The sequence below is a fragment of the Asterias amurensis genome, chromosome 7 (genome assembly GCF_032118995.1).
Source record: "Asterias amurensis chromosome 7, ASM3211899v1".
Taxonomy (NCBI): domain Eukaryota; kingdom Metazoa; phylum Echinodermata; class Asteroidea; order Forcipulatida; family Asteriidae; genus Asterias; species Asterias amurensis.
Genome location: NC_092654.1, coordinates 2,389,474 through 2,404,545, shown reverse-complemented (window position 1 = coordinate 2,404,545; position 15,072 = coordinate 2,389,474). Strand labels below are relative to the sequence as shown.

The 15,072-nt window shown below is 38.8% G+C and overlaps 1 protein-coding gene across 2 annotated transcripts in view; it reads right to left on the bottom strand.

Annotated features, from left to right (window-relative positions):
• Positions 1-1,763: 1,763 nt before the first annotated feature.
• The window catches only part of LOC139939486 (uncharacterized), a 52,504-nt gene continuing 39,195 nt past the window's right edge, over positions 1,764-15,072 (bottom strand). For both annotated transcript variants that reach the window (XM_071935443.1, XM_071935444.1), the window contains 4 exons: positions 14,073-14,250; positions 10,600-10,935; positions 10,066-10,189; positions 1,764-9,636 (listed from right to left, as the gene is read on the bottom strand). In XM_071935443.1, the coding sequence (XP_071791544.1) occupies positions 7,560-9,636; positions 10,066-10,189; positions 10,600-10,935; positions 14,073-14,250 (2,715 nt within the window). In that variant the 3' untranslated portion in view covers positions 1,764-7,559. The remainder of the gene's footprint in view (positions 9,637-10,065; positions 10,190-10,599; positions 10,936-14,072; positions 14,251-15,072) is intronic.

Genomic DNA, 15,072 nt, shown 5'->3' with positions numbered 1-15,072 from the left:
AAGGAACTAGCCCCACTTGTGTGGCCAAGAATAGCTGAATGAGGAAATGGGGTGACGTGTGGCTAAGGATTCAGCTATCCTTGGCCACACAAGTGGGGCTAAAAAGGAACAAGGTTCGTTTTTCTAAGTTATTTACATTTTAAAAGGTTTTTTTTTAAGGAGGCTCCGCCCTCAATCAGAGAGCGCTTGAAGGTCACGCTCATTTTGTGCAATTTACATATAATTTTTGCATTTACTTAACTTTTTGAGCAAAAAGTGATGATATTTTTGACCGAAAGGTATTTATGGATGGGAATCGGTTTTCAACAAATGGTTTAAACCCGCCGAGGCCTGGTTCTATATAATTTACCTCTACTTCGTCTCGGTAAATTATCAAGAACCAGGCCTCGTTGGGATTTAACCGCTAGTTTAAAACCTCTTCACCGCACATTGATTTCCTTAATAATTATTCAAATTCCTAAGGTAAAGTGGGTATACAGTGACCCCGGAGAAGTGAGAAACGGTGTGGGGTGGGGCGCGGGGGGGGGGGGGGGGGGGGGGGGGGGGGCTGTCAATCTAACAACTCGCTTTTTTTTTCTGAATCAGTTCCAATCATCTGTGGAAGAAGTTCTGCTTGACCTGAGCGGACGAGAAAATTGGAAAACACACTGATCACCGTTGCCCTTTGTTCGAAAAACTCGAGCCCTAACCTTTGCCCCTACTTTACCTAATCCTATTCAGAACTTTGACCCTAACATAAACCCCGAGCCCAACCGCAACCTGGCTGCCAACCCTACCATCCTACTATGGGGTGTCATTGCCGAGCGGTTAAGAGCATTGAATTCAAGTTCTGGTGGCCAAGTTATCAGGGTGTAGGTTCGAACCTCGGTAAGGCCACTCAAAACTGCAAACGCTTCTCTTCACACCAAGGGGTAAATGGGTACCTGTGATGGCAGAGGTTCTTGTGATTGATTTAGCTTGGCGCGCTACATACTTGGCAGCATAGGCCGTATACTCCCCAGGGAGCTGAGATGATGGTTTAAGGAATGATTTAAATGAACACATTGCCTTGGTCTAAGGAAAGCATTTGAACTCCACAAAATGGCAGACCGCGTTAGTTCGCAAAGTATAAGGAAAACCACGCAATTTCGAGGCATACTTGTGTGAATCATTGTATTCTGCTTTTAAAACACCTTTCTAAACCATATGCATATCATAACAAGCGGTTTAGACCAACTCCCCAGATTCAAGGCAATGTGTTCCTTACAGGCCCTGTGACCAGGGGTAATAATGATGAAGCCCCATGAGCGTCACTGAGAGACTATATAAGAACCAACCATTATATAAGCTATCACACAAAGCGCAAAGTGGAATACGGTAAAATATAGCGCTTCTGCATTCCATATCCAATGAGGCCGAAGGCCGAGTTGGATATGGGACGCAGACGCGCTATATTTTCCGTATTTCCACGAGTGAGCGTGTGACAACATATTTATCTTCAAGCAAACTTGGAGCGTGACCTAGAACACACAAGACGCATGGTAGTGATATTAGCCGTGCAATATAGGTTTTTATCACCACTCCATTCTGCCAATCTGATTTGAGGATTAGCACGTACTTGAAGATAATTATTATTATCCCTGACCCAATCAACACCTCTAAACCCTAGCCGCTCAGTCACGCACTCCATAAGGCTTTCCAGCCAAAAGACATCCAAGTAATTACTAGGGATAAATAATATTCCTTAAAATTAATGAGAGTTGGAATCAAGATGTTTTAGAGTATCACCTTAGATGAATAATTCGGTTTTTTATTGCTCATCTCACCTCCACATTTACAGATAACAACACAAAAGAAACAAAACAGCTACAAAGTTTTCAGAATCTACAGTCATTTTGCCTATTAATAAGCTACACACTTTTCACCATGAAATTGCATTCCTTGTACCCTTCTAAACCTTTGGTTCATTTGTTTTCATATATTCAACTGGTCAAAAGGAGTTGATGAAAACTTACGCCATATTCAAAAGTATGCAACAACTAATTGTATTGGTTAGCTATTAGTAATGTGTAAGTTTCATTTGACACCCTTTGACCAATCAGTAATGCTGTTATGAACTCAAATTGAACCCTCTCTATAACAATCCATTGGAAGTTAATAGTAATGTACCATTTTGTACATGTGTGTACATCTAACAAAATAGTTTTTTCTTTACAACAAAGGCAAGAACACAACTTTTTTTAAACACCTAAATATATACTTTCTTTTTCTCAAAAGTGTCACCAAAAATACAGAAATTCACAAATAAATTTTGGACCTCTAAGTAACAATATCAAAGATTTATAATGTCCATTATATACTGTGTTCTTGGCAAAAAGTGAAATAAATATAAACATCAATATTTCTCTACAGGTGATCAAATTCACACAATCATACGGTTCAATGATATACATTCAAGTTGGGCGAAGAACAGGAAAGTTGCATTTTAAAGGACAAAAACTGGGACCAGGGGGCATCAAATTTTTTCATCTACACACCAAAGTTTTCAATCTAAAAGATCTACCGTTGGTTATGGGCACTAAAGGTAACACATTCTAAATTCAAAAGGACAAACTAGTACCAATCTCACGGTTTTCCAATGAATCCCACAAAAAACTTGCAGCAGAAAAAAATGGTAACTAATATAATTTATCACCAAAACCTCTCTTTTAAAAACATGCATAACTGTGCATGATTCATTTCATAGAAATCCTCTGTGTATAAAATAGAGATTAAAAACAATGAGATTGGGTCTTAAACTACGACTTCACTCACCATCATACTATGGCAGAAATTGAGTTACTACAGACGAGAAGATCTACATTGCAACCACATGATTATTTCTTAGAAGTGTTTTAAGGTCTTGGGTACAATCACTCCTTAAGTCCAATTTCATAAAGCCTGTGTAACTGTAAGCATTACAACTAAGCACAGAAAAATCTTGCTTAACAGAAACTGGTTACCAGCCAAAATTCCATGAGGAATGATGCAACTGGTGCCCAATGTAATTTTTGCTTAGCAGAAATTTGCAGAAATTTGCTAAGCAGTATTTTCTGATTAACAGCTTTATGAAATTTGGCCCTAGTGATTTGAACTCACTTAGTGTGACATGGTTATGAAGGGTTTTTTTTTGTTCACATTTATTTAATTGTTCCTTGTTGAAGTATCAAATACACGACTGTATTATAGCACGGTGGTGAAGTGGAAATATAGCATCGTGCCGGAAAGTGCAAATGGTCACAGTCCGACATAATAATATGCCAAGACTGAATTACATTATGAGATATCTTCTACGTCAATCGCGTGATATGATTGTATGGTACCTGACAGTCTAAGTGTTGAATGAGGGAAATATCGATAGCTTAATGCTTACAGTTTTAAGCAAGTCTTACTGAGCAGAAATTGAGATCTTAAGCAAGCTGGGTGAGTTTAAAACTCAATTTTGCAAAAACACTTAAAAATATTTTCTTGTTTGTGAACAGGTATTCTGATATAAGACTTGATCACATTATGACTGAATAATTAAATGACTTAATAACCATCCTGTCTTGAGTGAGAAATCATCTTGAATATGGATGCCCTATAAAGGAAACAATAAAGTTGGCCTAATCCAATACGTATCTTGCAAAACCATTTAAAACAAACATCAAAACTGAATTACTGACAGCAATAGTACAACTAGTTAACTGTGAATTAGATCTTGAACCAAGTTATCGGTTTAACTATTAACTGGTTAAACACACAGGTCAAACCGAAGAACGAAAACATCTTGAGAAGCTTTGGAAATATGCTAATCAGTTTAACTGTTGACGTTTTCAACCATAAACTGGTTAGATGCATAACTTCGAAAGGTTCCATTGACCATGGAGGTAGTTGACTAACATTGGATGTTCTTACCAATTTAACAGTTTAACACAAGTTAACAGTTCAACCAATACATCTTTTGAATAACTAAGAACCGGTTTAATGGTGAACTATAAAACCAATTTGGCACAACATACACTGTAATAGTTTAACATCAAAAACAACTGTTTGTTTAAATAACACATCATAAATTTCTGTGGCTAGTCTTATTCTCAAGGCACAAAAATATACTAAGCACCAAACATTTTTGAGAGATTTCCATACAATCTTTAGCCCATTAATCTTTGATTTTCTATCTCATTCAAATCATGAAATAACAGGAATCAATGCAGTAAATTTTGTAGTTTATAGAAATGTACAGTAATTTACAGTTTCTCTGATACACACCGGATAAAACCCATTCTACATTCTCGCAAACAAAGCAGTTGCCACTTTGTCCTAAGCGAAACAAACACATGTACTTATTAAACCATTCGACAATGCTTATTTTCAATTCGCTGTTAACGTCAACAAATCAACAAAGACGATGAAGATATAACTTGTACGGAAAGACAAAATGCAAAGCTTACTTCACAAAGAAGGAACTGAGATAACTACCCCCCCCCACCCCGCGAAAAAAAAAATAAAAAAAATCAAATATTTTTGAAAAAGGACTTGATCAATCCCTGAACTTGTCAGAAACTCTCATGACAGTATAGAACAAGCCCGTGTCCACAGAATGACCACACAATAAAGAAGCACACATAAACTGCGATGAGTCATCTTACATGTAAGAGGATTGGCCTGCATAGGACACATCACTTCCGACCTGCATTACGGATAATTTTCCACCCCTCGCTACCTCTCTTCTTTAGTTTGTTTCCACAAGGCGTTCTGACCCATTTCCCTTAAACAGATCCCACTTGGCCCCATGCATTAAATTTTCTATTTTTTCTTCTTCTTCTTTCTCCGTACAGGTTGTGTTTGGTTTTTTGTTTCAACTGGGGAGATTTCCGAAACATCTGGATTAGGTTTTCGCAGCAATTGCTGCATCAATATTGTACTCGAATAACAACTGCAATGGGAGACAGTTCTATAATACCCATCCTGGTTATGCATTTATGACATTTCTGTATCTTATTTTGTATTAAAATTGAGAGGACTAAAACCAAACCAAGAAGTGCCAACTGTTTGAAAGGAACTCCAAAACAATTGCTTCAACAATACAAACAAAACACAAAAATTACTCCCTGTTTTTCAATTTCGAGACAAGAAATCTCAATCCATGGGTTTGGAATGACTCTTAGGTTTTGCCACACAAGGTCTGTGGTAAAAGTAGTTGCGGATGAGGACAACTGTCACTCACATTTTTAAGACATGTCACTCATCTTTGAACACTTAAGTGAGGATTTGACCACAAATGTATCCCCTTTTTTTGAGGTGTCAAGAAGGTTAAATTTACAGGTCAAGTTTTTTCTTCTTTCACAAGTATGAGGGTGTAAGTGCATCTGTGTGCCATGGAGGAGCATGCAGGTAGAATTGAATTAAGAAGGCAGATTTAACTTGCAGATGTCCTGAGGTGCATTAAGTAATCGCACGATACCGTCATTGTTGAGTATGCACAACATTCTGAAACATTGTTGAAGCATGAGTGTACACCAATGTCATTCCCATAAAATATTTTCAACAACAGAAATTCCGGTTTAATAGATAGAAAAATATAAGTGGGTTCCACCAGTATGCAATTTTTTTGTTATCTTTCATTCAGAGTTGTTTTACTATCCATTAAATACGACACAACAAAACATTGTCAAAGTGAGACAACTTATTCTTTTTCTAAAACGGATGAACAGAAAAATAGTGATTTTATTTCACTAAATTGTAGGTAAAAATGTTAACAATATGTAAATCTACTGATGAATTATTCATGTTTACGATTTGGGTGTTGTTTTATTACTATGATTGACATTAAGTGGAAGTTCTTAGCACTATCTAGTTTACCTTGCATCACAAAACACATGTTAAAATGGTTACTTCTGGAATATGCAGACGTTTTTCTACAAAAGTGAATTTGTGACATTTTGTTTTATACACGATGGGTACATCCAAAAATAGAGAAAGTTCAATGACTAGTTCATAGATTCTAAATAGATAAGATTGTCCACACTGCTCAGTCTAATAAAAGTCTCTCGCACCGTTTTTCACTACGGCTTTTTTCTTCTTCTTCTTTTCTCTAACACAAGACACTTATGAAGATAAAAATATTATAAAGTCAATCTCTACAACATCCGGAGGTAGTTAAAAAATCACTTTTCAAAGGACTCGTTCACAAGTATTCCATACGCCACACGAAAAATCACCGAAAGAGAGTATACGTCAGAATACGACAAAGTATACAACAAAAGATCGCACTCTTTATCTAGACACCAATTTTAAATACAAAATGTTGATGGGTGTATTAAAGGGGAGGGGGTGGTTCAAAAAAACAAAAAGGGAAACACATCTTCCCCCGCATATACAAATGGTTGACTCCATGTCGCTATACAAAACAAGGGTTATTCCATTCATTCAAGGGTGGCATAAAGGCTGGAATCATTGTTAAAGTTTTAAAAAGTGTACTGTTTACAAGTGTGTGTCTCTATGCATTCACCCTTCAGAAGGTGGAATATCCGTAGCTTTTTCATCAAGACAGTGGAATAATCCATTAGTAAAGCGGGGGTGATACGACGTCAAATAAATAAAAAATGTAAGTTTATACATTATCTTTGTCACAGTTGTTAATAATCCCAACTACATTCTACAAAAGTAAAGAGTTGTTAAGTTGAAATCAAAGGAAAATTCTGAATTGTAAAGTTACTTGTATTTTTTTGCATTGTCTTCTGTGTGATAAACTATCCCATTAACTCCTGTCTACCACCGTAAATCTACTTCCAAAATAGTCCGTGTCCGTTAATAAACAATATGATACTAAAAAGAGTTACTGATATATGCCACAGTAACAATTCAAGATAATAATTATAACAATATACAAGACATATAAGCGCCACTTTGGCTTGTCGTTATATACAAATAATTTGTGTAAAATATACATAAATACAGGAAAAATACTTCTTCAATTTTTCTGTCAAACAGAAAGCACAGATATTGTACTGTATAGGAACTAAATAAATGACGTCTGGTCACTTTCTCGCTATAAATTGAACATATCCTCACTTTCCTACAAACTAAATCACATCTCTGTTGCACATTCATGAGTTGATGAATAAGAAAACCAAAAGCTAAACTTAAGTCACAACAACCTCTAAAATAAACTCAAAATTACTCTGCCCAAAAATCAATCATTGACGAAATTTGACAGGGATTTTGTTGAAACCTCGTTTGCAACCACAATTGCAATCTCGGATAACCCTCGTTTGCAACCTTGAATTGAACTGAATCTGCAAACTCAGATAAAACTTCAATTGCAAACAGGAATTAAACCTCAAATGCAACCTAGGATGAAACCACGATTGCAAACTGGTACGAAACCTCTGATTGCAAAATCGGGAGAAACTTTGATTCCAAAAAAAAGAAGAAAACATCATGAAAACATCCTCTCATTTTGTTAAGCTTATTTCATTGAATCTAGTTACGGGATATTTCAGTGTTATCATTATACCCTTTTTTTGTTATATTAAACCATGAGAGGTCAAATGAGGTCATGATACCTCGATCATTTCACAGCTACTACTCAATGAGCGTTGACTACTCAACGATCGACTGTCGTAATCATCCTCATCCCCATCCATACCTCCGTAGCTACTCAGCTCAATGATCTCTCTCCTCGGTCTGACAACGATTTCGGATACCGCCTCCCGAGCGCAAGAGCTGATTTCCTCGCAGGATGCGCTGCGGCCAGCTACCACCATGGGTGTTTTACGATTACATCGCATGTCGTTGCGTTCACAGTCTGTGTGATCCGCGATGATGTAACTACGTTTTGAGGTATATCCGCTTAATCTGTCTAAGGGCGTGGGATCAGGTCTTGGCGGCTCTTCGCAGCTGTAGCCACAATCCTTCCGCCTCTGCCACACATTGGTTTTGCATTCTTCTATCGACGGCGCGGATGACGGCATGGATGATTGCGAACTCTCCGTCTCTGTTATGGTAGAGAAGGTTGGACAGGATTTCACCTCGAGTAGCGGAGTGCGAACTAGTTTTCCAAGACTATCAAATAGATTTGGTGATTGGCCCGGGGAGTTTGGAGAGATTCCTGCACTACACGGGCTGCTCTCAGCCAGCGATCCAGATTCACTCTCACATGATGGTGATATACCTGAACTATTGTCGCTACTCTGAGACTGGGAACTGATCTGTCGAGAGAAGAACGGATTCAGAGAATCGTTCGGTGAGACTGTGTTACTTGTGGTTGTTTGCGAGAGTTGGCTTGGTGTCTCGAGTTGCACATGAACTCTCTTAGCCACCATAAGCTGTGGTAATTCCTTGGTCTTGGCTTTACCCGTCTTGCATTTGGTCCCTGTGTTTGGAAGTACGGCGTCCACAAATTTCCCAACCCGTGTCCGGCCGAACTGAAAGCCAACGGATGTTTCACTGGGTGAGGGCACCTTTTTGGTCTTGATCTGAAGTGACTCTTTGCCTGGCTTGACGTTGACCTGCAACTTGCCCGCATGAGTATGTTTCGGAGAGGTTTGTGATGGTCTTGGGCTGCCAGCACGGGGAGACTTACATCTTCCCTTGCTCTTGATTCTACAATCTGACTTGCTGTTGTTGCCCAATCGCTTCACATCCATGCATTTCTTCTGGTCCTCCTTCTTTGGAGCTGTCGTTGAGGTGACAGTCCCTCTGGAATTGGAACTATTTGGTAGGCAAGCGGAAGCTCGCTCTTGCATTTCATTGTTCTTAGACTGTAGGATACTCGCTGCCGACTTGTGCGATTCAGCCTTTTGGGATTGAAGGATACTTGCAGCAGGTCCTTGAGTGTCACTTTTAAGTGGTTCAACGGGAACGTTAACAGGCTCCTCACTGACTGTAGGTGTCGAGTCAGCTTTGGTTTGACATTTTTGGCTCGTTGGGACTTTATTCTGGGCTCCGGTTTCTGCTTCTTCCCGTGCCCGGCACTCGGCTAGTCTCGCACAGGCCTCCACAAACGGATTCTTCAGACGGACTTCTGGTGAGTTGACGCTGAGGTGACTCGTCCCCCAGGCTAGTTGATCCAAAAGGCCACTAGGACTATTATGACCAGATCGTGGCTTCTTGGAGTCGGACAAAGGTGGCGAGCCGAGAAAGATCGGCCCGATTTTGGAGACCCTGACATCCAGCCCGCTCGGTCTAGGAATTGTTCTTGTTCTATTAAACTTTGGACTTTGAACTCCGGCTGGAATCGCTACTTCTCCTTCTTTCTGCCGGCTGATAGATCTCTTGTAAGTTCTTGGTTCGGCACTTAGAGGGGTTGTGGGTTCCGCGACGACCGGTTGCGATTCCTCTGTCAAAAGGATTGGTGCCGGAAACGGCGCGTCCGGCTTGGAAATCCGGACAGTTGGAGTGGCTGCTGAAGTCGAGGGCGACTTGACATCGGCTGGCGATTGCATTTGAAGTGATGATGCTGGCTTTGTAGCAGAGGTAGACTGGCTATTTGTTGTTGTTGTTGTTGTCTTTGACGAATCTGACGACGATGAGGGGGTTGGGTTTTCCCCATGAATCCGTTTCTCAAACTCAAGAAGTTGGCCGAGGAAATTGAAATTCGGTGAGATGGACTGGCGCTTCTCCTTGACATACCTGAGGAGATGAAAGCAGAGAAAGACTTTTAACAATGATCTTTAAAAATGATATGCTACAACAAACAGATGATTTGTGCCTAATTCAAGACCTTCATTTGAAATTTTTTTTTAATAAAAATAAGCGAAACTTGTACTAGAAGCAAGTCATAAGACCTTGTAAAGCCTATCAACAAAAAAGTCAGCAATAAGCCACATATTTTCATATTTTGCGCGGGCAATTATTTTATCTCACATGTAAGTCATAAATAGTTATGAGAAATTTAGTGTCATTGAAATTTAGTGTCTTTGAGGAAATGCAGTTTTCCCAAAGCTTTAAAATGATTAATTTCTGAACATTTACTACAGACTTGAGGTTGATATGCAAGGCTACTGCATGATTAGCGACAACAGTGCCCTCTAGAGGCGCTGAATGCATAAAAATACTCACTTGTAGGCGTCGTCGACATTCATGTTTAGATGCTTCATGATGTACGCGATGGCAACCGTTGGTGATCTTGATATACCAGCTAAGCAATGGATGATCACACAGCCATTGTCGGAACGCACTTTTTCTGTGGGAAAAGAACGATCAGAATTCCAAGTTTAAATGGTGCTCATTTTCATGATAATAACTAGTTAATACACTTTTCTGGGTACACTTTAACAAAAATATATATTGACAGTAATTATACAGAATGTCATGTTATTGATTGTGTTGAAAAGTGAAATGACAAGCAACAATGTACCGTGGCCCAATTTCATAGAGCTGCTTAAGCTGACAATATTGCTTAACAATTGTCTGCTAAGCACAAATTAGAAGGATGCCATGTACATCCTGTGTTTTCCTTGGGTAAGAACTGGGATCATACTTGGGTATTTAGGAGAGAGCTCTTCGTGGGATTTTTTTTTGTGATGGAGATTTCTGAACATTCCTGCAACTTAAGAACATTTTCTCTTAAAATAACAATTCTAGAAGACTCACCGATGAAATTCATGGCATCCTCAAACCACGGCAGCAACTTCTCCCCGTAGTTGTCCCTGACCGGTATCCGATGGAAGTGTCCCGGTGCGATGTGCGTTGGTGACGGGCACGTCTTACTGACATTCAAAACGTAGTTGATGCCATTGGCTCTCATGATGTCTTCGTTCAAGACATCCTGCTGAGAGCCGACATAGAGGTAGTTGAGCACACGGGTTGGTCCCACTTTGGCAACGGGAAGGCAGGGTTGCGATAAGGTCGGGCCACGCATCGTGCATTGTGTTTGGTCCTGAGACTCGCACAGGTACGGGAAAGACGTCTTAAAGGCGTTATATCCCCCTGTAGAAAAGGATGAAACAAAATTGAAATTGTTATAAAATGTAGGATATTTATTTGTTCAAATATCGTTACAGATAATGAGATCAAAGTGTATTAGTTTTTTCCCAACATAATCTTGAATTGTAGCATGCCATGGCCAAGCGGTCTTGTGCAACAGACTCAAGTTCTAGTTGGTTAGTCATCATGATGTGGGTTCAATTCCATGTCGTGACACTTGCATCATTGAAAGAGCCTTCAGAGAGCCACGGCAGCAAAAGGCTGAATACTCCCCATATAGAAAGAAATTACTTTGTAACTAACAATAGTTTTGAATTATAAATAACCGTATGATACTGTACTTGTTGGAAAAAGAAAAAGATAACTAATTTTACTTGAGATTACTCAACGTTTTAAGAAACGGAATCACGTAAATGAGTTGTAATGTGGGAGCCATCGGAGGGGAAACCTCTAAGAATTCGTTAAGATGGTGCGCTATAAACAGAACAACCCCAGACTGATTTCCAGCTAAGATACCCTACAGTCTCTGCGTCATACCCCTCTAATTAACGGCAGCCATACCTATTCAAAATGCCAGCTTCATTTTTGCATTATGTCCTTTTGTGCTAAGGATGTAGCGGTCATTTGCCAACCATGCCAAGATTAATTGGCGACGTACACGTTAATAGTTTGAAAAAAATTCCCTCAAAGACGGATATCGACAGAATGGCGACGCGGGCGTCATGACACGGAAGTCTACCTCATGTTGACTATTGATTTTATGATGCGTGTAACTATTAAATATTAGCAAAAATACTGGTGGTGTATAGTATGTAAGTGACTTTAAGTGCGTGGGTGTACAGACTACGTATACACATGCTTATATTCACATAGGGCCAATATTAGTGGGTGGAAAGACACTTAGAGTAAACAATGTAAAAACCACATAGGCCTATCAATTCCAGTTGAATTTGTGTTTGGAGAGAAACATTTTGTGATGAGGTCTCCATATCAAAGCAAAACGAGATTTAAGCTTATCTCATCCAGCAATATTTGGCACAGAAATATCTGAGAAGTCAACTTGAATATTTAAGTTTTCAAAACAAAACTGTTTTGGCCGTCTTAAAAAAGCATAACCCACACAAAAAGCTCATCTTGTCGTGCAATATTTGACACAGAAATATCTGAGAAGTCAACTTGAATGTTTCCGTTCAAAACAAAATTGTTTTGCCCGTCCTAAAAACAAACCCACACATGAAAATTCCTCACATACTCTCCTTGGGAAAAATGTGTTTTTGTTGCGGAGGAACCTTCAATTCTCCTTGCCTCATCCCTCAGATTCTCAGAAAAAAATAACAACTTCTTCGTCTTGTTTACCTCATATGTGTCCCTGACCACTAAACCATCCCATATCACAGGTGTTATATTTCCAGCAGCTTGGCTATCCAGCTATACTGTGATGTGTAACATTCATGGTCAAAGCAGGGTCAGTTTAGCCTAGAATGTAACTTTCTCAAAGTACTACACCAGTTTAAAAACTCTGACAAACAAGTGATCCATGTTTACTCTACATTATGTATCTTTGAACTTTGTGTAAGAGTTTTGTTTTGCTCTGCTTCGACCGATCTTGTTGGTATTTTTAAGGGAGATGACTAAAACAAAGTACAAAGAGTAAAATTAATTCCCTATTATTAAATCTGCTGTTAAAAAAATATTGATTTTCCACTGCTTTAATAGAGTGTGAACAATCACTAGTTAAAAAAACAAACATTCCCTATTTGTTAACAATTTTGCTCTCGACTAATTAAGTACACAGAGGTCAAAAGTTGTGTTTTCATATGTAGAATTAACAGCTGATAACCACTGACGTATTTGCTGGGTTTTTATTCGATCCAACAACTACTAACAATGTTAGCAGTTGTGTTAGTAACATCCCGACAAGGTCAATGAAATTCACTTCCGTTCCTGCTCATTCTAGAAAAGATCCGTATTTTGTGAATGGGCAAAGACCTTGGACGAGTCTAACACAGCAGCAGCAGTATGGGGGAATTGTGCCCTGCCATCTGTGTCATTGCACTACACATGAGACGCATGACCGTGAGCCGTATGCAATCTATATTGAGCGCTCTCTCCCAACCGACCCCGTATTGTCGTAAGCAAAAGGATGACTCATCCTTCTCTCCATACATAAGGCCCAAATAAAAACAAAAACATGTTTAGCGTCCTCCCTTTTTTGAAAAAAGGAAGGGGGACTTTTTTTGGTTCCGAAAAAAAAAAGGGAAAACAAGTCATTTAAAAAAAGAGAAAAAAAAAAAAAGAGGTGGCCTCTAAAAATGGAAGCTGGCGGGGACGCTAAACATGTTTTTATTTTTATTTGGCCTATCATTGATGTTTGTGGCCCCAGCGTCGGCAGATGGCTGCTCGTTATAACTTACACCTCCTCCTCCGTGGACTCCCTATAAATAGTTGGCAATATATCTCATCGCGGCTTGACGTTATATGTACAATTTACTAGGAACGTGTGTAAGGCTACGCACAGAATGTTGGGGGCACTATAGCGTCATGTGGGAAGTATTCCACGCAAATCAAAAACTGGAGAATAAATTTCTCTTGGGGATGGAGAGAGATGTTCCTTTCCTCCTCTTCTCAATTTTTTATTTTTATGAATGGAGGAATCACTAAATGAGATGAGACACTGGATGCTACTGCTGGCAATTTTCTTGTTAAATTTTTGAAAAAACGCTCTTCACGATAAGTGTGGGGCTATTTATTAATCTTTCATCTATTCATTGTTCTTCTCATAAGATGTGAAATTTGTTTCAATGGTTTTATGGTTCTTAAAAACCAAACGGAAAGTCAAATCATATTTGTGTAAATTTGATCTTTTTTACCCCTTCACAAAATAGATGAAATCACAACTCAAAAAAAAAGTTTTGAAAAACACAAAAATTTCATCAAAATTCTGAAATAATTTATTTTGAAAACATTTAAGTGGAATTTATTTTTTTATTTTTGTGAGGTAAACAAATTAAGGGCTTTGCATTCGTGGACACTGCTGGTTGCTATTGACTTCGTTTACGGATCTTGGAGACTATATTTTTGTGGAGTAAGGAGAAAAAGGAGATGCTAGATGCGAGATAAGATTGAGAAGTTCTACCCACCTGACAACATTGACACGCTGTTGAATGTTTCCGCCAGTTTGCTGAGAAGTACAACTACAAAGCTGTCCGGCGATAATCGGCTGACGTCTTGCGTGCTCTGGTCGTAAACTATGACATCACACGTTGCGTCGGCTGCCTCCCCTTTACAAGAGGTTGACAAAAGTTCTTGGATCGACAGCTGGAGAAAGGACAGAGAGAAAGGAAGATGGTCAATATGGTTTAAATAATAATGGTTAAAATGGTTTGAAACAAAGACAATTGTCAATGTTTGATATGTGGATACTGGATAGTTTTTCCAAATGTTAGGCAATGATTTTAAACTAACAAGCAAGTTGTGATTATTGTGAGTTACTGCTCAGATATTGCATGGTATAATCAATACTTCTTTCATGAAGAAAGTTATAACCTGCTTTTTGGTTACAGTTACAACAATAAAACCACTACTTTAAATTATTATGACTAACTTAGTTATGACATTGCATGGAAGTAAATACAAGAGATAGTAAGCACCATTTTATTTCAGCGATGACCAATCATTTTTATTTAGTCAACAATAATATTCAAAGTTCGTTTGAGGAGCTTATATCTGTGTGTTTATATTTGATCAGCATGCATCATAAAAAATATCCAGCTCATGTGACACTGTTTTATCTGGTGTACATAAACACAATCTTTCTTTAAAAAAATGACAAACTAATGAGTACTTTGCACCCATTGTATGCTCAAATGTTTAAACTGTCAAATTACACAAGCGGGTTCACACCAAATGAAGTCATCATTCAGACCACCAGCGCTGGTAAATTTAATATGAGGATAAGCTTGACCCAACCCTGATGACTGGAGCCACATCAGTGATAAGATACTAAAATATCGTTGTTCACTCCTAGCTACCAAACATGATTCACTGTCTATAAAACTGTGACTAGGAATGATGCTGTAGGAGGATCGTTCCGACAGGGTGTGGTGATTTTTTATTTATTTTTGGGGGGTTCTGGAGGAA